Here is a 26,174-nt window from a genome sequence, read left to right as displayed (position 1 = left end):
CTGAGGCTGCCTGGGATGACTTTTTAACTCCCTTTTCTTAAATTCTTTTCAAACCATGCCTTCCCTCACCACTGCATTCCCAGCTGGATCCCTGATGCTGTGGGACCCATCCCAGCCCCAAGTGCACTGCAGGGATGGAGGTGGGAAAGCTCAGGGCAGAAACATTCCCAAGAGCTGGCTCTGTGCTGGGCCTGGTTTTGTCCCTAAAAACCCGGGAAAATCACAGATTTCAGTTTGACTGAGCAGTTGCTGCCATAGCCAGGCACTTCAGAGGAGGAAGGCAGAGGCTTGGCTGGAGTGTTGTGAGAGGGTTGAAGCTAAAGGAATGCAGTTCCAGGCTCGTGGATCAAGGATCATTCCTGGTTGTGGGAATATGAATGGATCATACACAGTCATTCATGGCTCCTGCAACAATTTTTGCACCTGAGGGACTTGGGTTGGGATTTTCTCCTTGGCTTTTTTGCCTTTCTGATTTCTTCTGCTTTGAAACACCTCTTGTGCCCCTGGTATCTCTGAAACTTGGTGAGAGCCTCTTCCCAAGGAGGTGGAGCAGCCCAGATCCTCAGCTGGAGTCTGTGGGATGCTCTAGGGATGTGACAGGAGCCACCTGACTGCCATGGCAATTTCCTTCACTCAAATGCAGCTTTGTTGCAAAATCCTAACTCCAACAGCGACCAAAGGAAGGAGGAATTGCAGAATCATGGAATGTCCTGAGCTGGGAGAGATGCACAAGGGTCATCTGAGGAGCTGGAGGCATCTCCTTGTACAAGGGAGCTGCTACTGACACTCCTCTGTATTTGTTCACCTTTTTTTCCAAAGACCCTGAGCTTTGAGCTTTCTCTGCAGTGCTCAGGCCTGGCCAGACCAGCAGGGAGTGGTGTTGAAAGTGTTTTATTTCAAGTTCTTTAAAGCATTTGTGAAACTGCTGCTGAGCTGGAGGAGCTCTGCAGTGACCTCCTCTCCCTCCTGGCCTTTGAATTCCTCACCTCCCTCTTTCCCCTGTTAGTGGAGAGCTGCTCTATTTAGTGGCTGGTGAATTCTTCATCAAAGCCATCTCCAGCAGCAGGTTTCTGTGGCTCTTGGGGTCTCAATTCCCTGGTTTGCTCTGGAATGATGGTGTGGGGAGCCAGGCTCAGCTGAGCCCTCTCCAGTCTCTTTTCCCAGCACTGTCTCACTGCAGCCTCCCTGTTCCCTTCCCCACCAACCCAACAGCCTCTCCCTCCTCACTTTTGGAAATTCTTCCACTCAGGAATCAGGAATCAGGATCTGAGCTCATGGGACCAGTTAGTTCCAGGATTGAAACAATCCCACAGCATTTTTTCCATGTGAATAACAACAAGAATCCCTTTCTGGGCACACGTTGCATCCCACCGTGGGCACTGTGACACTGAGAGGGATGAGCAGGGAAGCCTCAGCCAAACTGGAGAAAGGTTTCCCTGGCAATGGGTGGGGTGGAACTGTGGAAATCCAGAGTCATTCTGCCAGTTCCACCAGAGTCAGAGCAGTGTCTGTGTCACCAACATCACAGCCTTGACACTTTTCCATGTGGCATTCCAGCCTGAAGGACACAGGTCATTTAAGCAATAGGGAATTTTATGGCGGTGACCTTCATGCCAAGAGGCAGAACTCAGGGTAGGAGCAAAAAGAGCAGCTGGAGGTTGGATCTAGGCTGGATCCTCCCATCCTGTGCCCAGGAGTTTATTCCCTGTTTTCTTGCCACACCTCCACCTTTGCCTCACTTGGTTTGTAAATCCCCCTGCCTTTGCACATCTTTGTCTCCCAAATTGGCAGAAGTTCCTCCGCTTTCCCACTTCTGCCATTATCTGGTCTGTTTATGTCCCATAAATCAAGTCAGCGATGAGCTTGGCATGGGATCAGGAAGATTTTCACAGTGGGATCAGTTTCTCCCCTTTAATTAAACATTACAGGTTCCTCATGAATCCTCCCCCGTGAAACTTTTATGAAAAGCCTTAACAGAGTAATTTGTGGGGAATCTGTTTTGATGTGCAGATCTGGGCCCCAATTCTAACCTTGCACAGAATTCCAGAGCTCCTGTAAATAATCTGCCTTTGCTGGATCTGCCCTGGAACTGGGAGTCGGGGGGTAAGGCTGGGCTAGGCAGAAGAGTGACCAACTTGCCCAGCTTTGGGCTCTCAGGTATGAATTTGGACTCCAGAGTCCGATTTCACAGATCTTCCTCCAGGTGGGTTTTAAACCCTTTCCAAAGCATGGAACACTTGGCTCCAGCCACATCCCACAGCAATGAAATCCATGAGTCCCTTACAGGTCTGCAGACACTGAACTCTCTGTCACAGGGACAGGAGCCCAGGAAGGGCTGGAGCTGTGCCAGGGCTGGGCTGGAGCTCAGGGAAAGGTTCTTCCCCCCGAGGGTGCTGGGGCACTGCCCAGGCTCCCCAGGGAATGGTCCCAGCCCCAAGGTGCCAGAGCTCCAGGAGGGTTTGGACAAGGCTCTCAGGGATGCTCAGGGTGGATTGTTGGGTGTCTGTGCAGGGACAGGAGTGGACTCAGTTATTCCCTCTCACTCAGCATATTCCAGGATTCTGTGAAGAGATCTTTGCTGGATTTTAGCCTGTGGGTTTCCAATTACATCTGGACCCAAATTTCTGTGCTTTGTGGATTAGAGGGAAGCTGCTCCTTTTCCAGAGCTCCCAGGGGTTGTTGTTTCTCTTCCAAGCTGACATTTCCCTCTCTTCACCCTTTCCTCCTGGGGAAGTTTTGCCATTTGCACCATTTGCTCCCACACCCATCCCTTTTTCTTGCTTTTCTGTCTCTTTCCAAGGTGACCAAGAGCTACTGGCAGGGATGTGGGGATGCAGGGGATTCCTGCAAAGACAGGATGATCTTTCCAAGCGTCATCCCTGCACCACAGCAATTCCCTAGCAAGACTTTTTGCTGCCTTAAGCTCCGAGCTGACATTTGCACAGTGACATCCTCTGAGGCCTCTGAGCAGCTTTGGCTCAGCCCAGTTCTGCAGAAAAGTTATTATTCTTTAAAGAACCAAAGTGGGTTTGGTTATAAATTGTGCTGTGACCTCACCCCTCCATCTGATGACTGTAGAAACACCAACCAACAACAGGTAAACTGGAAGGAAGGATAAACATCCCTGGGAGGGCTGATTTTCCCACCGGAGTGGAAGAGGGAGATGCAGGGCCTGTGCCACACTGGCAGCAAGGCTGTCCCTGCACCCCCTTGTCCCACCCAGGGACATGGGAATGGGGGACAAAAATGGGAAAGGAAATTCCTCCAGTTCCCTTGGGCACAGCAGAAGTTGTCCTGTGTGATGGTGTTTTGAGCAACCCCAAATTTCATCTCCTGTCCTGCTGCTGCCTTGTCCCAGGCAGGGATAATGGACAAAGTCCAGGGATAAATCCCATATTCCCAGGGCAGAGTGGTTCCAGACAGCTCCCAACAGGCAGAGGGTGACCTCTGAGGGGTGCCCAAAAGTTATTTCTTGATAAAACCCCCAAATGCAAACACATGTATAAGATGTGTTCTGCAGAGCCAGCCCATGTCCAATCCCACTGTGGGTGTCAGATCCTTCCCAGGCCTTTTCCACATCAAGTTTTTTCCCCTGTTATTCCCACTGCTCTGCCTACTTCATCCTATTTATAGAGCGCCTTTCATTGGACTATCCAGGCTTTTAACCTTTATTCTTGGAATATTATTCACTTCTTGGACCTGCCACGGAGCAATTACTCACCCAGGCTCCTCCCCAGCCTGCGTTTAAAAGGAATTCCCACGGGGCAGCTCAGGGCCTCGAGCTCCCTGCGGCCAAAATCGCGGCTCTTCCTCGTGCCCCGGCCTGTCCCGGCGTGTCCCGGGTTCCCAGCCTGGCTCTGCTGCTCATTCACCTGCAGAGAGGCTTTGATGCTTCTCTGGTGAGATCATTCACCTCCCAGTGCAGGAGCAAAACACTCCTAGTAGGGTTCTGGCACAGCTTTCTTCAGGTTTCTTCCTCATTCTCTTCTCATCACCTGCTGGGCCACCACAGTGTCTGTCTGGGAGTGTTCCAAAAATGTCTGGATGTGGCACTTGTGGCTCAGTGGTGGCCGTGGTGGTGGGTTGATGGTCGGACTTGATCATAAAAATCTTTTCCCATCCTGATGATTCTGTGGTTCTCTGGTCCTGGTCGCTGTAGGACAGAAGATCCCAATGGTGAAGATCCCAGCAATCTACAGAGCAGATCTCAGCAATTTGGGGAGTTTTTGTCCCCCAGCTGGGAATGGCTTTATGAGCATGGAAATGGGAAATTTTCCTTCTCCCCCTGAATTCCTACAGCACCTTCCTGGAATTGTGTAGGGTGGGAATAATCAGAAGGCTGTTGGAGATGGGTGTCCCTCTCTGGCTTAGATGGTGTGTGGGATCCACAAACACCACAAGGGGCTGGTGGGGATGGAGAGGTGTCATGTCTCACTTCTCTGCAGGGCAGAGGTGGGTGCAGGGGAGATGACTTCTCCTCTCCTCACTTTTGCTGTTGAAATCCTTGGATATCTAGAAGAGGAAAGCACCTGCAGCCCTCCCTTAGAGACTGCGACCTGCAGGACCTGGCTCCTCCCTGAACCTGGCAGATGTGGTGTTTGGATTTGGGGGATGCTCATGTCTGAGACTCCTGCAGCATTTCCTATGGAAAAATCTCCTCATGGATTTCAGTGTCTCATTTCTCATGTCTCAGTGTCAGTTCTTTCAGGCTGTGGTGAATGTTTCAGTGGAAGAGTCAAAGAAAACAGGAAAAGGACTCAGCTGGTTTTGGTTTAGGCCCCCCCAGCTAAGACAGGCTGGGCACAGGTGGGTGGAGGAGGAGGGATGGGGGAAGTGTGGGTAGTGGTGCTTTAACACTGGTCTTGGAGATGTGTTGGAAATTTACTGTCCCTTAATGTCCCTTAAAGAGTTTCACTGGAGCCCAGAGATGCCACTTGGTAGCAGCTGAGCCAAAGTGGGGCTGTGAGAGGACACAGAGCTCCTGCCAGGGCCCTGCCAAACCCCCTCCAGATGCTCTGCCTCAATTTCCTTCCCAGGATGGAGCCCACAGCTGGATCCAGGTCCTCGCTCCTCTCTTGGGACCTACAAAGTCAAGGAATCTTCACTGGTCACTTGAGGAGTCCCAAGACAAGAGATCACAGGCACCAAAATGGTTTGGGCTGGAAAGGATCTTAAATCCCATCTCATTCCACCTCCTGCCATGTGCAGGGACACCTTCCACTGTCCCAGGCTGCTCCAAGCCCTGTCCAGCCTGGCCTTGGACACTTCCACAGCTGCTCTGGGCACCCTGTGCCAGGGCCTCCCCACCCTCACAGCCAACAATTCCATCCCAATGTCCCATCCAGCCCTGCCCTCTGGCAGTGGAAGCCATTCCCTGTGTCCTGTCCCTCCATCCCTTGTCCCAGTCCCTCTCCAGCTCTCCTGGAGCCCCTTTAGGCCCTGCCAGGGGCTCGGAGCTCTCCCTGAAGCCTTCTCTTCTCCAGGTGAGCCTGGCTCCCCAGGGATGTGAGGGTACTCCCAGGGACAGATCCTGCTGGCAGGGACACTGAGCACCTTTCTGCTGGGAGAAGCCTGGGCAGCAGCTCCTCACCTGCTTGTCTACCCACTCCTACACGTGTTGCCGTGTTTTAATAATTCCATCACCACTTTCAGGATTGTTACCACCAGAGCCTGCAGGCTCCTGCCTCAGCTCCTGGGCACACTGCCCTTCCTCTGCATGTCTGTGCACCTTCCTGCTCCATCCCAGGGCACATTTCATTCCTTTGTGCCTTTTTGCCAACAAATACCAGACTGGTGTCGTATCTGATCACGGGAACCACTTCAGTCTGTGTTGAACTCTGTGATCCAAGGTGTAATCACAGCCCTGCCCAAAGTACAGCACAGGCAGCTGAAAGCCGAGTGGGAATGAGGGTGTTTGGGCAGGAGGGAGAAGAGTCAGTCCTCACATCACCATGTGGTGTTCGTGGAAACACAGCCTAAAAAGCAGAGCAGTGCTCCTGGCTGGATGATTCCTGAATTCAGGAGCTGCCTTGGTGGAGGTGCTTGTCCAAAGCCCTTGGATCACCTTCCCCCAGCCAGTTGGGCAGAGCCACCCGAGGTTCATTCCTGAATCCTCTTCTCTGTCAGTCAGTGAAAGATTCCACCAGATTTTGTATTAATCACAAGTTGGAGGATGCAGCCTGGCTTTTGTAGGACATTTGCTTTCTCCTGGTGCTGGCAGGGAGCTGAGGAGGAGAAGCAGTGCCAAAGCTGGGCCTTTTGGATGCCTGGGAGCTCTGTGGTTTCCTTCTAAATCTCCTGTAACCCAATGGAGAGCTGGGGGTGTTCACCTGGAGAAGAGAAGGCTCCAGGGAGAGCTCCGAGCCCCTTGCAGGGCCTAAAGGGGCTCCAGGAGAGCTGGAGAGGGACTGGGACAAGGGATGGAGGGACAGGACACAGGGAATGGTCCCCACTGCCAGAGGGCAGGGCTGGATGGGACATTGGGGAGGAATTGTTGGCTGTGAGGGTGGGGAGGCCCTGGCACAGGGTGCCCAGAGCAGCTGGGGCTGCCCCTGGATCCCTGGCAGTGTCCAAGGCCAGGCTGGACAGGGCTTGGGGCAGCCTGGGACAGTGGAAGGTGTCCCTGCCATGGCAGGGGTAGGATGGGATGAGCTTTAAGATCCCTCCCAACTCAGACTCCCTGACTCTGGAGCTGCCTTGGATGTATCCAGCACCAATCCAGCATCTGGAGCACGGGTTTGGGATTGAGCACAGCCCTGGCAGCTGTGGGTGCTGAGGGTGCCTGGTGACATCAGACACAGCCACGTCCCTCAGTGCCACACAGAAGGGCCCTGCCGAGCTCTCCCAAGGGCTTTGTGTTTGTGCTCCAGGGTGGAGGAGACACTGAATTGCTTGGCTGCTGCTCCAGCCCAAACCACGCTGGCTCTGGTGTGGTGGAGCTGGGTCCACCAGGAGCAGGCTGATGGCAATCCAGGATCCAGGGTTATGGCAAGGAGAGGAGAACTTCTGTCCATCTCTCCCTTCCCTTCCAGTCACACCTTGACTTTCCTGCTGGTTGTTGGTGCCTTGGGGAGGCTCAAGTTTTATTTTAAACAAAATCTTGTTGTATGAGCAGGAAATGTCTTAGGAACAGATGTGCAGCAAGGACATATTGGGAAAGAACTGGAAAACATTACAGATCCTGAGCTTTGACATCTCCTCATTGCATTGAAGTTGCCAGCACTGGACAGAACCTGGTCTACAGGGTGGGTCCAGGGTGGTGAGCAAAATGAGAGAAAACTGATTAATTAAGAGTGTGGCTTTGGAAAGAGAGTTTCCTGCTCTTTGGAGTCCTTGCTAGTTTGGTTCTTGTTTGTTCCTATTACACAATGTATTACATTTGGCATTGCTGTGTGGAAGTAGAAAGAGGGAAAGCTGAAGCACAAGGGACTTTACTCAAAAACCTCATCCCCGGGTCCCAGCCCTTTCTGTCCCGCTATAACTCAGAGGAATTTGGACACCAGCTACAATTTTGGAGAAGTAAAGTCGTCATCCAAGTTTCCAGACCTCAGAGGGATGACAAAGTCCCTCTGTGAGGACCTCAGCAAGTGCCTTAGAGGGACAAAGAGCACCAGAGCACAGTCGTGGTCTTGGCAAGGGGATAAGGAACCCAAACCCCTCAAGCCCTCCCAGACTGTCCCAAAGGAACTGAGAAATCTGTGGTGTGAGGCAGGGAGGGGAGAGCAGACAGGCCTGGCAGGGTGAAACCTCTGCCCTTGGTTTCTGGAGTCTGCTAAGTTTTAATTTGGGAATTTCTGGTCTGATCACAAAGAGAGAAGTGGGGACCAGGGTGGGGGCCACAAGGAAACTGGGAAACCCCAGCCAAGGTCTGGGGGTGGGTAGGAAGTTCCTGCTATTTCTGCTGTCCCTGCAGGACTTTCTGCTGTGCTTTGTGGTAGGTTTTGTACTTTTATGACCCTTTTAAGACCTGAAGCCTGCCTGGAACATCTCCTTCCTCCCTGTGTCCCACAGCCCAGCAGCTCCTGGCACAGCTGCCAAGTCTGGGAGCATCCCCACGGCACAGGGATGTTTCTCTGGACATGGATTCGTTGCTTCAGAACTGGCTGCTCAGTCCTGTGGGGCCAACCTGCAGCCCTGGGACAGGTGTTAAATCCACCAGGACCTGCTCTCCAGTGGGTGCCATCATCCCAAAGAGACCGGTGGCTCTGTGGCAGGAGCTGAGGAACAGCTCCTTATTCCCACAGGAGGCAGAGCCCTCTCATTCCCAGTGCCCTGGGTTGTTTGAGGTGTCTGTTTGGAGCAGAGGGAAGCATCTCCTTTGCTGGGAATGATTTGGGAAGGGAGGAACCAGTTGGGTTCTGCAGCCCCCAGTGCCAGAACCTCTTGAGGCAAATGCATCAATGTTCCATCCACCAAGAAAGCCAAAAAATGGGAGGATTTGTGATCATTGGAATGTTAAATATTCCCAGACTGTTCCACCTGAAGCTTCACTTCCCCTAAATCTCACTTTGCCTCAGTTTCCCGTGGCATGACTGTTCCAGACTGAGTGTGCCACAGCCCCCAGCCCTTGGTGGGACAAATATCATGGCCACTTTCCCCATCCCAAATGGCACTTCCAAGGATAATTCCTTTGAAATGCCATGTTCAAGTGGTGTCACATCCCCCCGTTCTCCTGGGAGTGACAAACAGCTGTAAATCTTTAAAGAGAACAGTGATCAGGCCTGAATGGTGCTGAGCTGTGAGAAAAGGGATCATGCAACAATTACAGAAAGAGACTAAAAGTAGGATTTAACAGGATCTGGATCTTCTGTCCCCGCTGACCTGAGTGAGCTCCTTCTGCCAGGGAAAAGGAGCGAAACCTCTGAGATTTGTGAATTGGAGTTTTTAGGGCACACGTGGATTCAAGGGTGGGCAGAGTGGCTTTAATGTGGAGCTGCTCCAGATGCCTGAGGGTCATTCCAGGGAGTGATGGGATGAGCCCATGGAAAGCTCTCCTTCCACTGTCACTGCGGTGTGACAGTCACCCTGGCTGGTGGCTTGGGGGTGTCCCTCAGCCCTGTGTGGTCCCAGTGACATCCACAAGTTGCAGGAGATCCTGGAGCCATCCCCAGGGCAGGATCCTGTGCTGTGCTCAGGCTCAGACACAGATGTCACAGCAGGATGTCCCTCTCTGTTGCCTCTCTGCTCTTCATGGAGCCCTGCCAAGCTCATTTCATCCAACAGCACATCCACAGCTCCTGAGCAGTGACAAAGGGGTTCCAGATGTGTTCTGTCTCCCTGCCAACCTGATCTTGTCACCATGCTGGGTGGCCTGAGCTCCAGCCAGTCGTGGGTCTGTGTGACTGTAACAGTGACCTGCAGGGACCAGGACAGGGGAGCAGGACCTTGTCTGCTCCTTGTCCTGCTCAGCTCTGCCAAACCTGAGCCCAGCAGGATTCAGGATTCCTCCATCACTGGGAGTGATTCTGAGACAGCCCCAAGCCTGAAGGTGACCAGGACACTGCTCCAAGGAGGGATGGATGGATGGAGGGATGGATGGATGGATGGATGGATGGATGGATGGATGGATGGATGGATGGATGGATGGATGGATGGAGGGAGGGAGGGAGGGATGGATGGATGGATGGATGGATGGATGGATGGATGGATGGATGGATGGATGGATGGATGGATGGAGGGATGGATGAAGGGATGGATGGAGGGATGGATGGAGGGATGGATGGATCCAGCTCAGGGCTAGGAAGCTAGAGGTGACATGAAAGACTTTTTCTAAGAGATGTGATCCCCTTTTCCATGCTCAGCTGGAGGAACATGTTCAGCTGCAGCATCTGTTCCCAAAATCTTATGGTCGGCTGTCCTCCCCCCCAGGCCCCTTCCCTTTAAACAAAGAGCCATCCTTTTTCTGGCTTGCATTCCCTCCAGGCTAAAAGGGTAAGAGGAAGAAGATCCTCCAAGATCCCAGACTCTCAGACTCATTTAGGCTGGAAAAAACCTCTGAGACCAACCTGTGCCCATTCCTCACCTTGTCACCAGCCCAGAACACTGAGTGCCACCTCCAGTTGTTCCTTGGTGACTCCACCACCTCCCTGGACAGCTCCTTCCAATGCCTGATCACCCTTTCCATGAAGAAATTCCTCCTGATGTCGAACCTGAACCTCCCCTGGAGCAGTTTGAGGCCATTTCCTCCTGTCCCATCGATGCTGTGAGTTGTGGTTCATTAAACCCAGGTGGCACCAGCCCAGAGAGCTCCCATCTTCCCTCACCACTTCCACACCATCTCAAACCCAGGGGAGGAGACAGAAGAGGCCCTTGGCCATGTTTTTCAAATCCCTGCTACGAGGGAAGGGCCCAGATCTGAGCTCTTGATCAGAGCTGGCATACGAAGCTTTGCAGGTCCGTGATCTGCAGTCAGCCCCTCTGGGCACGTGGAGCCTGTCCAGGTACCAGCTGTGGGAATCAGCTCCTGCAGAGGATGCTCCATCTCCTGCTGGCTCCCTCCAGCCCTGCTGCAACACCGGGGGATGTGGAGCCACAGGAACATCCAGCATCCAAACTGCTCCAAGGCCTTCCGTTATCCACACCTCTGAGAGGAGATCACTCAGCTCAGCAGGTCTGAAATCTGCGTGCTGACAGATGAGATCTGACAGGAGCAGCACAGCTGGCAGAGAGGAGACATCCCTTCCCTTCCTGAAACCTCCCAAGTGCTCCTCAGTAACCCCAGTGCTGGGAAAGCTCTGTGGTTCCTGCAGGAATCGTCTCCCAGGTGGAGGTTTGGTTCCTCAGGGGAAGGAGGCAGCAGCTATGCGTCAGCACAGCCATTGCACAACCCCCCAGGCTGGGAAGGGCTGATGGATCCAGCTGAAAGAGGAATTTTGGGTCAGTGGAATATTGCTGTCATCACTGGGCTGTGGCCAGGTTGCCATGGAGACACCTGTGCCTTTGGGGTTTGAGTCCTGCGGGGAATCAAGGTGCTCTTTCACCCCATTTCCTGGAGAATTTTGGTGTTTCTGTGATCATCTCTTCCACCAGCCCCACTCTGAACGCATCCCCAACCACATCTGAGGGATGTGTGGAGGGCTGGGAGACACCAAACTCCTCCAACAAGCCCGTGCAGCACCTGGCTGAGCTCCACGTGCATCTCCAGCACAGCTTTGGTGCCAGCAGCAGGGACCTGCCCTGTGCAGCCTCAGACCAGTGGCCCCCGAGGGGTAATGCCAGCCCGGGGGTGACACAGCTGGAGCTGGGCATTACCTGCAGAGCTGTGCTGTGCCCAGGGCACTTGCCTTGGCACACAACAGCCAAATTCCCATCTCTAAAATCAGGCCAAGAGCCCAACCCTTGCCCAGGTTGGAGGGTGAAGGCTCCAAAGGCTGGGAAGCGGTTTGGAGTCCCAAGCCTTGGGAACACGGTCAGACAGGTTCTGATGGAACCAGGGATGAAATCCAAGGGGAAAACTTGCAGGCAGGCTGGTGAGCAGTGGGCAAGCCACCGGAGCAGCCAGCTCGAGCATCTGCCACCCCTGGGACCTGCAGCAGGAGGAGACAGAGTCAGGCTCTGGGGGCTCTGGAGAGAGAAGGAATTGCACAGAGAGAAGGAACATTCATCCCCAGAACCAGCCTGTGCCGAAAATACTCAGTGACTAATTTTATGCCTTTCTGATTGCCTTTTAACTGCGAGTTATTAAAAACGGGGAGAAGGGAGATGATGTCCTGGTGGGAGGATAAGTGAGCGTTGCCATGGCAGTGGGGGGATGCTGCAGCACAGCTCGGACCACAGCTCATGAGAACAGAGGCTAGTGGACAGCCCGGGAAGCCAGGGAACAGGGGCTGTGTCGTCCAGCCGAATCCAAAGTCGGTATTTGGCCTGGACGCTGCTCCACTGCCCTCCCCTGCTCTCCCACCTGGCTCTCTCTTGCTCTCCCCGCCGGATCGGGTTTCCCCTCCCTGAGCTCACCCCTTCCCAGAGACGCTTTTATCAGGCTCAGAGCAAGGAAGAAGCCGGGATTTGGGGGGGGATTCAAGAGATTAGGAAAGAATTTGCCTCCGGGAATCTCTTTCCTCCATCTGCCCGGGATAAAATGCGCGATGGAGGTGGAGGCTTTGCAGCTCCACGGGGAACTGCTCTGAGCTAAACGTGTGGAGGCAAAAACGCTGCCGGTCCCTCCCCGCTGCGGGCACGGGGTGTTGAAAGGTCCTAGGAAGGGTGAGGAGAGCTCTCTATCCTGTGGCTCCATGTAAGGATGAAGTAGGAGGGTGTTTTGTCGGAGCTGTGCGAGTGCAGACGGTGCCTGTTCAGCCCCTGGCATCTTTCCTGGAAGGACCAGCTCACCCAAGAGAGGCAGGAGCAAGGAACAAACCTGGGGGCAGCGCGAGGAACGTGATTAACTGGGAGGAAAAGAGATTTTCTTTGGCCTGTTTATGATTTTCTTCTTTCGTTATCTCCCTCTAAAGCAAATGCCATGCCAGTGAACAGCCTTGACTCTGCTGGAGTGGGAATGCAAGCGGGAAAACTCTCCTGGGAGTGTGCCCACTGCTCTGGCTGGTGTGGAGGCTGTGTGCACCCCTTCCTCTCTCCATCCATCCGCCTCCCACGGCACATCGTTCATCCCTCAGTGTGCTCAGCCCTGTCCCTGCTGGAGAGGGCAAAGCCCTGCCCTGGGGAGCAGAGGCTGCTCCTGAGCTCATGTGCTGAGAGCTGTAAAGCAGGGCCTGGACCCAGCCTCACCAGCTGTCCTGGGAAAGGCAGTGCCTGCTTTCTTCCTCCCTTAGATCTTGCTAAAGAAAAATGTCAACAATGCAGGTGGAAATGTTACAATTTCAGGGATTTGGGGGGGGTTTGAGCCTGAAGCCTGTCCATAAAAGCAATGTCCTCAAAGTGGGATGTGCCAGTGGTCCCTGTCACTGCTGCACCACATCCCTGGCACAGGAGCTCCTCCTGAGGCTGTCCCTGCCCGTGCTGAGCTGGGGGCTCAGGATAACCCCCACAGGCAGGGCCAGAGCTCGAGGGTCTTTTGCAGCTCCCCAGATGGGATTCTTCATCTCCTCCCTGTATCCTGAGAGTGGGTGGGATGGGACATCCCCTCTCCCACCTGCCCAGGAGGCGCTTGTGGCTGTGACAGGGCTCCTGGGGACAGGAACAACGGGGACATCAGTGGGGTGGGAGGGCAGTGGACTCCTCCAAACACAGCAAAACGGGATTTTCGCTGGGGTTGTCTGAGCACTGCTGCCCCCAGGGGATTTCTCGTCTTCTCTCCTTGCCTGTGTCCAGCAGGTTTCTGCTCCATCTCTGCACCCTCCATCCATCCATCCATCCATCCATGCATCCATCCATCCATCCCTCCCTCCCACAGCTGGCTTAGACACCCGGGGCTGGGGTCTTGTCCCCTCCCCGTGCTCTCCGGGAGTGTCACAGAGGGACAAACCCCCTCGGAGGTGCCCCCGAGAGCCTCACCCGGTGCCCGGGGCAGCCGCTGCGCTCGGGGCCGGGGCTGAGCTGCCTTTTGTGGTGCTCGGGCCCCGGTGATTGGGCGCTATTTTGCTCCGGCTCCCTCCGGCAGCTGTTGCTGTTCTTTACCCGCGAGAGCCGGGGCCGCCCGGGGGCTGCAGCCGAGGAGGAGGCGGCGGCCGACCCCAGGTAAGAATTTCTGTGGCTTTAAGGCCTGATGTGGCGCAGCCCCCGGGCAGCCCCTGGCCACAGCCCGGCTGCCTCTGGCCGCGAGGGAGCGGGAGCCACGGGGCTCATCCCGGGACACGGTGACAGGGAGAGAGGGACGCGCGAGGGGACTATTTTTGGAAGTTTCTTTGATGTGAGTCAGCGGTGAAGGCGACCTCGGGAGCCCGTGCAGGAGAAGTCCCGGTGGCAGCAGAGAGGAGCTGATTATTTGTTAAGTGCCTGCGATTTTGAGCGTTTACGGGCGGCTCCGGCGTGCGGGACGCGAGTCCCGGGGAGCGGGATGGGCGGGCGGGACAGAGGGATGGGAGCGCTCCGGGACAGCGACAGGGCCAGCCAGGGGCTGCAGCTGGGCTGGGGACTGCGGGTGACGCGCCCTGCCGCGGGCAAAGTGTCCCCGGCGTTGGTGGCCACCCCTGGCACTGTGGCCACCCCTGCCCTTCTTAGCCTGGCAGTGGCTGTGCCTGGATCACCAAGCCAGGAAGGCTGTTCTGCAGGTGACACGGCCCATCCCAGCTGGGGACAAGGATCCTGCGTGGGCTGTAGAGCCCTGGAGGGCTTTCACCTGCTGCCAGGGCACAGAGCCCCATCTCCTGCCCAGAGGGGACCGACCTGCACATGGATCTGGTCAGCTCTGGGGCCAAGTTTCTGCTTTGGGAGCACATGGCAGAGGACTGCCTGCTCCCCGGTCTGGGGGCTGTTTGGGCTGCTCCATCAGGCTGAAGCCCAAGGGGTGGAGGTGTGGAAGGAGCCTGGCACTCTGTGACAGGGCACTGGGCTCAGCTGAGGGCTGGGGCGCCCAGCAGGGCTGTGCTGTGGGTGCAGTGTTTGATCTCTCAGTTTAGTGAGGGTCCCCAGAGGTGACATGGTCCCTGTGCAGCGCTGGAGAAAGACTTGGGGTGTCCTAAGGCCACCAAAGGGCTGTCCAGGTGGGCACGGGGAGCTCAGAGGTGGCCAAGGAAGGACAGAAGAGGTTCCTTGTCCTCACTGTGAGCAGTGGTCACTGGTGAGGTGTGTGAGACTCTGCAGGACACAGCTCAGCCTGGCAGAGATGGCTCTTTGTGGTGGTGTCATTTCACAGAGTGACCTCAGGCATTGAGGGACACCTGTGTGACACCAGCTCCATGGGAACATGGATCATGGCCAGGAAGAAGAGCCGGGGTTTGAGGCCTCCTCCACCTTCCTGGTGCTCATCTGTGCCCAAAACCAGAGTGAATGATTGAGAAGTTCAAAACCACAGCAAGCACGTGGGGGGAAAACACTGAGGAAAAGTTCTCCACCTTTGTGTTTTCCCTGGGTCTGGGAACTCCCCCAGGCACCACCAGAGTCCTGGGGCAGCTCTGTCCCTTCCCAGCAGAGAAAAGGACCACACTTACACCACTTAAACAAACCAAAGACTCTTTTTATTTCCTCTTGAAAGCAAAGACCTTTCAGGCCATGGCCAAAAGGTTTCTTCTTTTTTATCTGTTCTGCTTCCAATGTTGAGTCGTTGGTTTCATCCTGGGAAGTGGTGGTATCTTTTCTCAATGTTCCACAGGGCGGAAATAAACTAAATCTGGCTCAAAGGGGACAAAATTTCTTCCTTCTGGGGAGGATGAGGCACCTGAGGCACTGGACTCAGAGATGCCAAGAGGGCTGAGAGCTTGTGGTGCCTCCCCACAGCTCTCCCAGGGCAGAGAAACCCCCAGGACCCCGAGGAGCCCTGGGGACCCTCAGTCTGCTCTCCCACTTCCCGTATGGGGAAAGCTCTGAGAGTCCTCCCTGAGCTCTGCAGGCCCCTTGAGCTCCTGTCTGAGGTCTGCTTGCTCCATGGCAGCTGGCACTTCTCCTGCTGTCCAGGCTCTGGCCTTCCAGTGTCCAGCCTTGTGTTTTTGGGGTGTCTGAGCACACCCTGGGCTGTTGGTCCCGCTGTGTGCCTTGGCAGGGAGGTCACTGTCCCCTGGGCTGCCACTCCCCTGGGATATGCAGGTTGGTGACATTTGGGGGCTCGGAGTCTCAGACCTTCCCAGAGCTCCTGTTACACCCCCTCGATGCCTGGGTGGCTTTTTGCCTGACTTGGGACACCTCTCTCCATCCACGGGTGACTCGGCAACACCAACAGGGGAAACACGGCCAGCTGTCCCCTCTCTGCAGGCTGGGGGTGTCACCACTGCCCCCAGCCCCTGGGGATTCCCACCTCCTCAAATTTGTCACCTAAGGAGCTGTGCTGTGCTTGTCTTCAACAGATGCCAACACTCCGGTGAGCAACGACAGCCACGGGAGGGTGGAGGAGCCCATGTGAGTGCTCAGGGTCAGGGCAGGGGGTGCCAGGGGGGATCCCTGTGCCAGGGCAGGGTCAGGGGGGATCCCTGTGCCAGGACAGGGTCAGGGGGTGTCAGGGGGGATCCCTGTGCCAGGGCAGGGTCAGGGGGTGCCATGGGGGGATCCCTGTGCCAGGGCAGGGCAGGGGGTGCTGGGGGTGGATCCCTGTGCCAGGGCAGGGTCAGGGGGTGCTGGGGGTGGATCCCTGTGCCAGGGCAGGGTCAGGGGGGATCCCTGTGCCAGGGCAGGGTCAGGGGGTGCTGGGGATGGATCCCTGTGCCAGGGCAGGGTCAGGGGGTGCCATGGGGGGATCCCTGTGCCAGGGCAGGGTCAGGGGGTGCTGGGGGTGGATCCCTGTGCCAGGGCAGGGGGCCGAGCTGGGGCAGTCCCGCAGGGACATTCCGCCCGGCACTGTTGCAGCACGTCCATCCCGGGGCAGCCCAAGGTCCCCCAGCTGTCGCTGTCACTGATCCATGCCGGTGGGCAGCTCTCCCTGGTGCCACTGACCAACACCCAGCCCGGCCACCAAAACGGCGCTCAGCACCGAGCCCGGAGCACAGCGCAGCTCCCGGCACATCGAGCCCGCCGTCAGTGGATGCTGCAGCCCCGAGGACTGCTCCGGGGGGACCCCAACACAGTCTCCAGCCCACCCGTGTGTGCCGGGGCTAACTCGTGGCCAAATCCAGCTTAAATAGCGTAAAATACACCCCTGTTTTAAGGCTGTTGAGGTGAACACACGCCCCAGGTGCTGCAGGAGCCGGGTTGGTGCCTCTTTGCTGGGGCAGCACCGGCTCAGCCCCGGGGACCCCCAGAGCAGCGTGTCCCTGTCCCCTCGGCCACGCTCTGCGCCCTCCCGCAGGGAATAGAGGAGGAAAGTGCCCGAGCAGGACCCGGAGCAGCCCGATCAGAGACAGGAGCCGGACATGCCAGAGCCGGCCCCGCTCGGCGGGGACAGGAAAGCGGCGGAGAAGAAGCGGGTGGAGAAGGTGGGAGCCAAGAGCAGCGCTGCCGGACCTCCAGGTGGGTGTGTGGGAAAGCCCTTCCCTGCCCCAGAATGGCCACCCTGCCCCCGGGTGCCACAGAGGCACAATCCCGTGTCCCCGGCCAGCCCATGGAGCAGTGACAGGAGAAGTTGTGCTCTCCACAGTCCCCGGGGAAATCAGTGACACGGGGATGGAAACGGGGCTCCTCAGCCGCCTGCCAGATCCTCCTCCTCCTCCTCCTCCTCTCCACCCTGCCCAGATTTGCTGCTGCAGGAGGAGCACAGGCAGAGCTTTTCTCAGCTTGATCCCCAGGGTACTCTAACGCCACCATGGGCCAAACCCCTCGGTCTCAGCCCTCGGGACACTCCTGTCCCCACGCCTGCAGTGCAAACACGTGGCAGGAGCAGCTCCTGCCCTGTCCCTGTCCCTGTCCCTGTCCCTGTCCCTGTCCCTGTCCCTGCCCTGAGTGGGCTGTGCAGGAGGATGTTAAGAGCTCTTCCCACTCGCCAGCTCAGAGCCCTTTGCCTCTCGCCAGTTCCCTGCAGTAACATTTTTCCCTGGGGCCGCAGTCCCCAGGACGCTCCCCGTGCAGAGCAAGGCGGAGCCGCCCAGCCTGGACGCTGCGGAGGAGCCGCTGCTCTGGGAAGGACTCACCCTCAACAAGTGCATCCTGGTGGCCTCCGTCGTCGCCCTGCTCAGCGTCACCTTCCAGCTGCTCCAAGGTGAGTCGGGAGCCACACGGAGCGGGAAGGGGTGTCCGGACCGTGCTGCCACCGCCTGGCTCCTGTCCCCTCCTCTCTTCCAGCGCCGTGCTCCAAGGAGGGACTCGCCCGCGGCCGGCAGGAACCTCCGCCGCCTCCCATTCCCGGTGGGTCTAAGGCTCCGTTCCCCCCGGATCCAGCCTGGGACAGGCCCCATGGCAGGGTGGGGTGGCCCTGGGGGCCCCTGGGGGATATCCCACCCAAACACGCTGACACTGGCCTGTCCCTCTCCCTCCCAGAGGTCGTGAGCCCCAAGGCGGAGGAGATCCCGGAGGCGGTGACTGCCCAGCCTGCGTCGCCACCAGAGAGCAGCGTGCTGGAGGATGATGGTGATGACGAAGATGAAGACGATGACTACGACAGCGAAGCCGACAGCAACCTGGTACGGGTCAGGGTGGCACCTCCCGGGGCAGGGAGCGGCTTGTCCCCAGGAGGAGGGGTGGAGAGGGGTCCCTGGGCTGCATCATCAGTTCCTGGTCCCCTCTGTCCCACAGGCAGAACCCTGGATCTTCAAGAAGTGGTTTGGCCGCACAACACCAGAGGATGAGGACAAGGATGGGGACAAGGATGGGGAAAAGGATGAGGACAAGGATGAGGAGGAGGACAAGGACGAAGAACCTGCAGACGTCCCCGAGGTGCCAATGGCTGTGATGGAGGGGAAGAAGAGCCAGGAGAAAAAGGTGGAGAAGGAGGAGAAGGAGGAGAAAGAAGAGGAGGAGGAGAAGGAGGAAGAAAAAGAGGAGAATGAGGAGGAAGAGGAGGAGGCAGAGAAGGAGAAGGAGGAGGAGGAGAAGGAGAAGGAGGAGAAGAAGAAGAAGGAGGAGAAGAAGGAGAAGGCCCGGGAAGGCCGTGCTGTGCATGCAGAGCGGAGCAGCCGGAGGGAGGCACGGGCCAAGGACAGGAGCCCGGGGGACAAACCCGGCAGAGCCCCCAGGGCCGCCAGGGAACACGAGCAGCAGCAGAAGAAGCGGGACCGGGAGAGGAAGGAGAAGAAGGAGAGGCGGCGGGAGCGGGATGAGTCCAGGAGGGAAGGGTGGAAGGGCCGTCCCGGCAGGGCTGACGGCGGCCGGGAGAGCCCGAGGCGGGACTGGAAGCAGCAGAAGGGCAGGAAGCCCTGGGAGCCGGCGCCGGGCCGGGACGGCAGGGCCAGGGAGGGCAAGAGGCGTGACTGAGGCCGGGGCGGGTGCGGGGCTCCATGACACTGGATCCAGGGAGATCCAATCCCACCACTGCCCCCAGCAAGGAACCCTGCCCTCCAGAGACCCCCCCCCGGGTGTCCAGCACCCCGGGACCCCCGAGCAGCAGCAGAGCAGCCCAGGAGCCTGGCAGGAGCCTCCCCGGGGACTTTGGGCCCCCCTGGATCAAAGGCAACCTGAAAGGACTCACGGAAGGAGCTTCTTTGGGTCTCGTTACTTCTCCATCCCCACCCCAAATCCCTCTGCAGTTCATCTCCACTCGTGGTTCCAGGGCAGTGCAGGGATCCCAGTGAACAGAGTTGTGTCCACACTGTGCAGCTCTTGGGTTAATGGTTTTATTAAAAGCAAATCAAGAGAGAAGAATATTCTGGGTTAGGAAACCAGGCTGCAGCTGTCCTCAGAGGGACATCGGGGACAGACCCCCCAACCTCACCCCATTGCTGTGGGGTGGCCCAGAAGGTGCTGGTGACAGAGCAGGGCTGGAGCCCTTCACCCAGGGATCCCTGCGGGCCTCGCCTTCTCCGAGTCGCTTTTAGGAAGGAAACACAAGAGCAATGTCACACAGCCAGAGACGTTCACAGCCCCGACCCATGGCAGGTTTCAGTATTTGCTAAGTCAGCAGTGGTTAAAATAAACTATTTTCATTTTTAAAAAGGTATTCAACTTGATGTTTTAAAAAAAAAAATAGGGGGAAAAAAAAAGGAAAATGAGAAAAGCCCTTGTCCCTGGTTATGTGTTTTGTCCCTGGGTTTGTGTGTGTGTTTTCTGTGTCCCCCAAACCCGAGGGGCTCAGGGCTAATCCTGCAGATGAGACCGGTGGGTACCAGCCTCCAGCCGTGCCTCCCCGCGGGGACACTGCAAAACCGAAGGAGGTGTAGCCAGGACAAGGCCAGGAGCTGCTTCCCGAGGGTTTGGATCCCCGGCTGCGGGCTGGGCACAGCTGGAAGATGATCTGGGGCAGGCGGCCCGTGCTGACGCCGGCGGGGACGCGGAGCAGGTGCTCTGGCAGCCGTTCGCTCCCGCTCCCATGAATGGTGAGAGCAGCCCGGGAGGTGTAAGGGGATCGCTCCCTCCTCCCCTCGGCCGGCAGCGGGGTCAGCGCGGGGTGACGCTGCTGTGACCTGGCCGGGAGCCCCGAGCCACGGGCCCGGCTCACACAGACACGGGTCCCCAGGGCACGGCTGGATTTGGCCTCTTGCTCTGCTGTCACGGGTGGAGCCGTGGGGCCGGGGGGGAGCTGGGGAATGGCCAGAGGACGCTGCAAGGCTTGGAGGAAGCAGCGCCTGTCCTTCCCAGCCACTACGGGAGCAGAGGGATAGAGAAGAATGGTCCTGCCTGGATCTGCCAAGCTTTGCCCTCTCCCCACGGCCCTTCCGTGCCCGTGCCCAGCCCAAAGCGCCCCGCGGGAGCGGGGACAGCCCCAGCGGAGCACGGAGCAGCCCCAGGGACGGGCATGGGCGAACCCAGAACCAGAGCGACGCTAACGAACCGAACCACGGGGAAAGGACACACGGGGAGCTCCCGTCTGGGCGAGAAGCACCAGATCCCGAGCCGGGAGGGCGAACCGGGAGAGGGGCCGGGGTGGGGCGAGCAGGGAGGCCGGCGGGAGCCTCACCGGCAGCCGCACTCCTCTGCCACCATGTTGGGGAACTTGCGGATCTCCAGCCCGTCCGAGGAGAGGCTGATGATGAGCTGGTCCGAGTAGCGCACGGGCACGCAGCACGGAGCCCTGCGCAGCGGCGAGCCGCGCTCCTGCATGCCCAGCAGCAGCACCGTGTGCGAGAAGTAGCTGGGGACGCGCGTGGACAGCGGCAGGCGGCAGGGCCCCTCGCAGTTGTTGGCCGCGTACACCGTGGGCATGACGATGAAGTGGCGGTCGCGCAGGTCGATGGTGAGCTCCTGCAGCCGGCAGTGCGCCTGGTGCCGAGCGCTGCGGTTCTGCCGCTGCACCTTCCTGCGCTCCTGCCAGCGCGCCCGCACCGACTGCAGCGCCTTCAGCAGCAGCAGCGTGCGCAGCTTCCGAGAGCCCGGCCCCCGCTCGGCCGCCTCGGCCTGCCCCGGCCCGGCCGGGTAGTAGCAGAAGGTCAGGAGGTGCCGGAATAGCGCCGCGTTGGCTTGGAAAGCCGGGATGTCCCTGAGCTCCTGGATGACCACCTGCAGTTTGCCCAGCAGCAGCTGCAGCACGGTGCCCTCCGGCTGCCAGTCCCCCAGGTGCTGCTCCAGCACGGCGCCGCTGTCCTGGGGCAGCAGCAGCACCGAGGGCTCCTCCGACTGCACCAGCCGCTCCAGCGCCGCCTCCTCCGACAGGTTGAGGAGCTGGTGAGGGAGGGTCTCCATCACCTCGAAGTCCAGCCAGTGGTGGGCACTGGGCTGGGGGGGCGGCTCGCTGGAGGAGCTCAGGAGCTGCCGGATGAAGCGGGTCAGGATCGCCAGGAACTGGGCGCTGCCGCCGGGCGCTGGGGACGAGGTGTTGGCTTGGCTCGGGGCAGTGGGAGTCGGCAGCTCCTCGGTCCCAGCCTGGGGTGGGCTGTAAGGAGAACGCAGGGAGAGTCACAGGGGTCCCCGTGTACCCCGGAGGTCCCACCAGATGGTCCCCTACAGCCATCTGTGGTCCCACAGCTGGGGCTGTCCCCGTCCCACTTCATCTCCCAGCCCCTGTGCTTTCCCGTGCCTGCAGTGTCGGCCACGGACCTGAGCTGTGGGTACGGAGCCGTGTCCACCACCCTCTCAGCAGAGAGGTAGGAGGATGGGGCCAAAGCATCTTCTTCCTCTTCTTCCTCCTGCAGCTGCCGTGACTTGGCCAGCAGCAGCAGCACCGGGGTCATCCGGGTGAAACATTTGTCGTCGGAGCCGAACAGGAGCTGCTGCACCTCCGCGCGGGGCAGGGGGACACCTGCTGCGGCAGCGAGAGGGGAGGACGTTGGTCCCGGGTCTCCTGCGTGTCCCCACCGCCTCTCGTGGACCTGAGAGGACTCCAAACGCCCGAGCGAGGACACGAGGGCAGGGATGCTGCTGTCGCCAGGGTGTCCCCAGGGTGTCCCCCGTCCCTACCTCCCGCTCCGCCGTGGATGGTCAGGGAAGCCGAAAAGCGGAGCCGCTCTGCGCTGCGGGTGACCGAGGCTGCGGCGGCTGCCAGGGCCAGGTACTGCGTGTCCCCGGAGAGGCAGAGCCTCTGCACCGAGGCAGAAAACACAGAAGCCCCGAGGGGTGGGTGAGACATCACGGGGGACACATCACGTGAGCCCCCGCGGTGGTCCCTGCGGGCTCCGGGTCACCCAGGGAGCCGCCACAGGGAGGGTGGGCTGCCCTGGGAGCTTCGCCCCCAGCCCCGGAGCTGCTCCGGGGGCCGCGGGGAGGGGAGACCCAGTGAAGCGCCGAGGGGGCAGGCGGGGATCAGGACCGCGGACCGGGCGGGGTGCCCCGGGCAGCCTCTCCGGCCCTGCGGGAGCTGCGCACAGGGTAAGAGCTCCATCTTCAGGCACGGCGGGAGCCGGAGACGGGGCGGAGTGGCGGGGAGGGGATGGCAAAGGGACTGGGAGGGTTGGCGAAGGGGCTGGAGGGTGACAAAGGGGCTGGGAGGGGACTGTGAATGGAAAGGGAGGGGACTGTGAATGGACTGGGAGGGGATAGCAAAGGGACTGGGGGGAGTGATGAATGAATTGGGAGGGGATAGCGAAGGAACCTGGAGGGTGTTGAATGGGCTGGGAGGGATGACAAAGGCACGGGCAGCAGAGCCGGGGCACCGCCTCCCGCCCCCCGCTCCCACCGGGGCCCGGACCCACCTGGGCCCGCTCCAGCCCCGGGCCGGTGACCAGCAGCTCCTGCGGGTGCCCCGAGCCCCGGTGGCCCAGGTAGAAGAGCATCACGGCCGCCTGCAGCTCTCCCAGAGCCCGTCCCACCTCCGCCTGGAAAACCAGCTGGAACCGCAGCTTCACCTGCGCTTCCCACTGCACTGGAACGGGGGAGACACGGCCGTGAATCCCCTCGGGCGCCGCGGGGCTCCGGGGGTGAGGAAGAGGCTTCGGCCCGAGCGCTGTCCCCATGCAGGGAGCAGAGCACCTGGGACAGGAGCCGACAGGATGAAGGGACCCAGCAAATCCCGGCTCCAGGGAGATGGAGAGCGGGACACACTCTGCACCCAGCGAGCAGGGAGCTGCCTCCCCACCAGATCCCAGGGAAATCTGCTCTCCAGGGGCTCGGGGACGTTGTGGCCACTGCCCGGGGAAGAACCACTTCCCCACTGCCCGGCACTGGTGAGTTCAGCTGAAAATCCAAATCCCAGGAGAAGAGGAAGATTTTAAGACGAAAGGAATCATCATCGCTCTCTTGTTACGGATTAAACTGGAGGGTGTTACTCCCTCTCCAGCACCGGGATGGGACAGGGGAGTTTGTTGAGGTTTTCCCATAAGGCTGAAGCTACAGGAGCAGCCCGGGACCCCGAGCTGCTCCACAGCCCCAAGAATGGGAGATCAGCCCGTGCCGGGCTCACGGCACAGCGGGAGCAGCTGGGTCCGACATCCTTCTTTCTCCCCAGAGCTGGGATGGGACCCAAACCCATCCACAGAAAGTGAGAAACACTCATGAGAGCAGAGCAGAAGCCACCAAGAATCCCAGATTGTCCTGAGCTGGAAGGGATCCTCAAGAATGACCAGTCCCACCCCTGTCCCTGCACAGACACCCCAACAATCCCACCCTGTGCATCCCTGAGACCACTGCCCAAAAGCTGAATGTGGCACCTGGGGGTTGGTCAGAGGTGGGGACAGATGGCAGAGCCACGCTGCCATCCCCACTGCTAAACCTCCTTAAAAACGTACCCAGAAACATTTCACTCCATCACTTCGCTGTTTTTAAAGAGAACCCAACCCCCAAATTTAATTCTGTGTTTAAACCCCTGACCAGGCCAGCAAACAGCATCACCATCCCGAGCCCTGTATCCTTCCCTCCCTGTTCCACCCGGGAGCCTGCAGGGTTCTCCCACCGACCTTCCTCCAGGTGCAGGACGAGGAATCTCTCCAGCCCCGGCTCCAGCAGGTGCTCGTGGATGCTCTGCAGCGGGTGGGGAGCAGCCGCTGCCTCCCCGGCCCAGCACAGCCCGAAGGTCCCCGGGAGGTTCCCGTCCCAGCTCCGGCGGCGTCTCAGCAGTTTGATGAAGCTGCTCTCGTAGTGGCTGAGCACTCCCACCACCTCCATGTGCCTCGGGCTGGCCCCAGCCTGCTCCATCCTCACCCTGCACACGGGCCCTTCCAGGCCGCCCAGGGGCCAGGGCTGCAGGCTGGAGCGGGACCAGCCCGGGCCCCCCTCCTCAGCCACTCCCTGCGGGCATTTGGCTCCCGGCTCAGGCTTGGAGAAGAGGCCAGTGCCTGCAGCCCTCCTGGACCTGGGTGTCTCCAGTAAACTTGCATTTCCCACCTTTCTCCCCTCTGCCTCCAGCAGGCTCAGCTCCATCTGGGAATCCCTTTGCTCTTTCCTGGGCAGAGCCGCCGAGGGGAGCAGCAGCCCCAGGCACAGCAGGAGCCCCCTGAGAGCGCTCATGGTCCCACCTCAGCTCTTCCCTGGAGCAGCTCACGCACCCCAAGCCCTCGGCAGGAAGAGGGAGGACGGCGTCTCCCTTTTAACCACGGGTGGCCTTGAGTGGCCGAGGCACAGCCACCTCCCCTGAGCCGCCCCGGGGCTGTCGCGCTGCAGAGGAGCGAGGGAGGTGGCAAAGAAACGGTTTTTTGTTCTATTTTTGGGTCTGCAGCTCGTTTTGGAAACGTGCAAAAATCGAAGCTGTTGCACTCACTCGTAGGGATGCGTGGCCTTGACTTTGGATGTTTTCTAAAGGAGGATGAGTGTCTGGAATGGGATCCTCATGGGGACTGGCACGTACAACCCCATCAGCACTGAAACACCGGGAGGGGAGAGCGAGCCAGAGCAGGAGGAGGGGGACAGGGGCAGATAATGGGCTGAAATAAGTGAAAGTATGGAAAGTATTCCCTCTTCTGACTGGAAAACCTTCCCCTCACATCCTGCAGCTCAGCAGGTTGCCCTGGAAAAGGGCTTCATCCTGGGAATGAGAATCACGGGGGGTAGCAGCAGCCTGAGGACTTTGAACCCTCAGTACCTCCCTTAGAAAGCCTCTCACACACGTATTTTAAGGACTCTTCCCTCCATGAGATGCCCAGACTCACTGGAACGGCTGGAATTGCCAGTGTCACCTGCCTAAACCACCCTGGGAACCTGCCCTCCACCCAAGGGACCTCCGGATTTTCACAAGGGTCAATGTCAAAACAAAAAAAGTCTCAGACCCTTCTCAGGAAGGAATGACCCTTCTCTTTCCAAGTCTTTGCAGTCTGGAGCTCAGGACTGTCAGGAGCAGACAGAGCTCCCAAACTGGAGCAGGACATGGACACCACAGCAAGGGCTGGAGGAGTCTGAGGTCACTTCTACAGCAGCTGACAAAGCCTGGAGCTGCTCCAGGGCTGGAGCCCCTCTGCTCTGGGGACAGCCTGGGAGGGCTGGGGGTGTTCACTGGAGAAGAGAAGGCTCCAGGGAGAGCTCCGAGCCCCTGGCAGGGCCTAAAGGGGCTCCAGGAGAGCTGGAGAGGGACTGGGACAAGGGATGGAGGGACAGGACACAGGGAATGGCTTCCACTGCCAGAGGGCAGGGCTGGATGGGATATTGGGAAGGAATTGTTGGCTGTGAGGGTGGGGAGGCCCTGGCACAGGGTGCCCAGAGCAGCTGTGGCTGCCCCTGGATCCCTGGCAGTGCCCAAGGCCAGGCTGGACAGGGCTTGGAGCAGCCTGGGACAGTGGAAGGTGTCCCTGCCATGGCAGAGGGTGGCACAAGGTGGGATTTAATGTCCCACCCAAATCAAACCAGTCTGGGATTCTGTAACTGACTGGGACTATCCCAGCTCAGCAGCAGAGGTGAAGGCTTTGATTCCCCCATCAGAGGGGTGCAGCTGCAGGGCTCCTGTGGCCCCTCAACCAACCAGAACTGACCAGGAACCCCAGCCATGGCCATGCCCTCACCCACTGAGCCCCCTGAATCCCCCACTGACCCCCCAGTTCAGGGACAGGAACCTGGGAAAGGCCAGAGAAATGGCAGAACTGCTGCTGCTTTTCTATGGTAACCAAGTGATGGTTGGAAGGAAATATTCAGGATAAATAAACCCACAGAAAACTAAAACCTTGCCTGAACAGAGCTGTCAGTGGGAGGACACACAATAAAATCATGTGACAGCAGGTACAGCCCCATGATACTGACATTTAACGAATTATAAT

General features: G+C 58.6%; 2 protein-coding genes across 3 annotated transcripts; one reads left to right on the top strand and one right to left on the bottom strand.

Moving 5' to 3' along the window:
- The first annotated feature begins 16,829 nt into the window (after positions 1-16,829).
- JSRP1 (junctional sarcoplasmic reticulum protein 1) lies at positions 16,830-19,464 on the top strand. The gene is made up of 5 exons (XM_066336328.1): positions 16,830-16,989; positions 17,522-17,674; positions 17,758-17,820; positions 17,953-18,095; positions 18,208-19,464. Exons 1-5 carry the CDS (start codon positions 16,893-16,895, stop codon positions 18,883-18,885), a joined length of 1,134 nt encoding a protein of 377 aa, XP_066192425.1. The 5' UTR covers positions 16,830-16,892; the 3' UTR covers positions 18,886-19,464.
- A 591-nt stretch (positions 19,465-20,055) lies between these two features.
- AMH (anti-Mullerian hormone) lies at positions 20,056-25,404 on the bottom strand. Of its 2 annotated transcripts, none has more exons than XM_066336311.1 (5): positions 23,892-25,404; positions 22,692-22,861; positions 21,961-22,081; positions 21,601-21,805; positions 20,056-21,436 (listed from the first exon to the last, which is right to left on the bottom strand). In XM_066336311.1, the coding sequence occupies exons 1-5, from the start codon at positions 24,439-24,441 to the stop codon at positions 20,521-20,523; spliced, it is 1,962 nt and encodes a 653-aa protein (XP_066192408.1). In that variant the 5' UTR covers positions 24,442-25,404; the 3' UTR covers positions 20,056-20,520. The 2 variants fall into 2 exon arrangements, with proteins under 2 accessions (XP_066192408.1, XP_066192409.1); XM_066336312.1 differs by having other exon boundaries at positions 21,601-21,802.
- Between the last annotated feature and the right edge of the window lie 770 nt (positions 25,405-26,174).

Source organism: Sylvia atricapilla, chromosome 26 (genome assembly GCF_009819655.1).
Source record: "Sylvia atricapilla isolate bSylAtr1 chromosome 26, bSylAtr1.pri, whole genome shotgun sequence".
NCBI lineage: Eukaryota > Metazoa > Chordata > Aves > Passeriformes > Sylviidae > Sylvia > Sylvia atricapilla.
The sequence above is the reverse complement of the archived record's forward strand: the minus strand, read 5'-3'. Positions and strand labels throughout refer to the sequence as shown.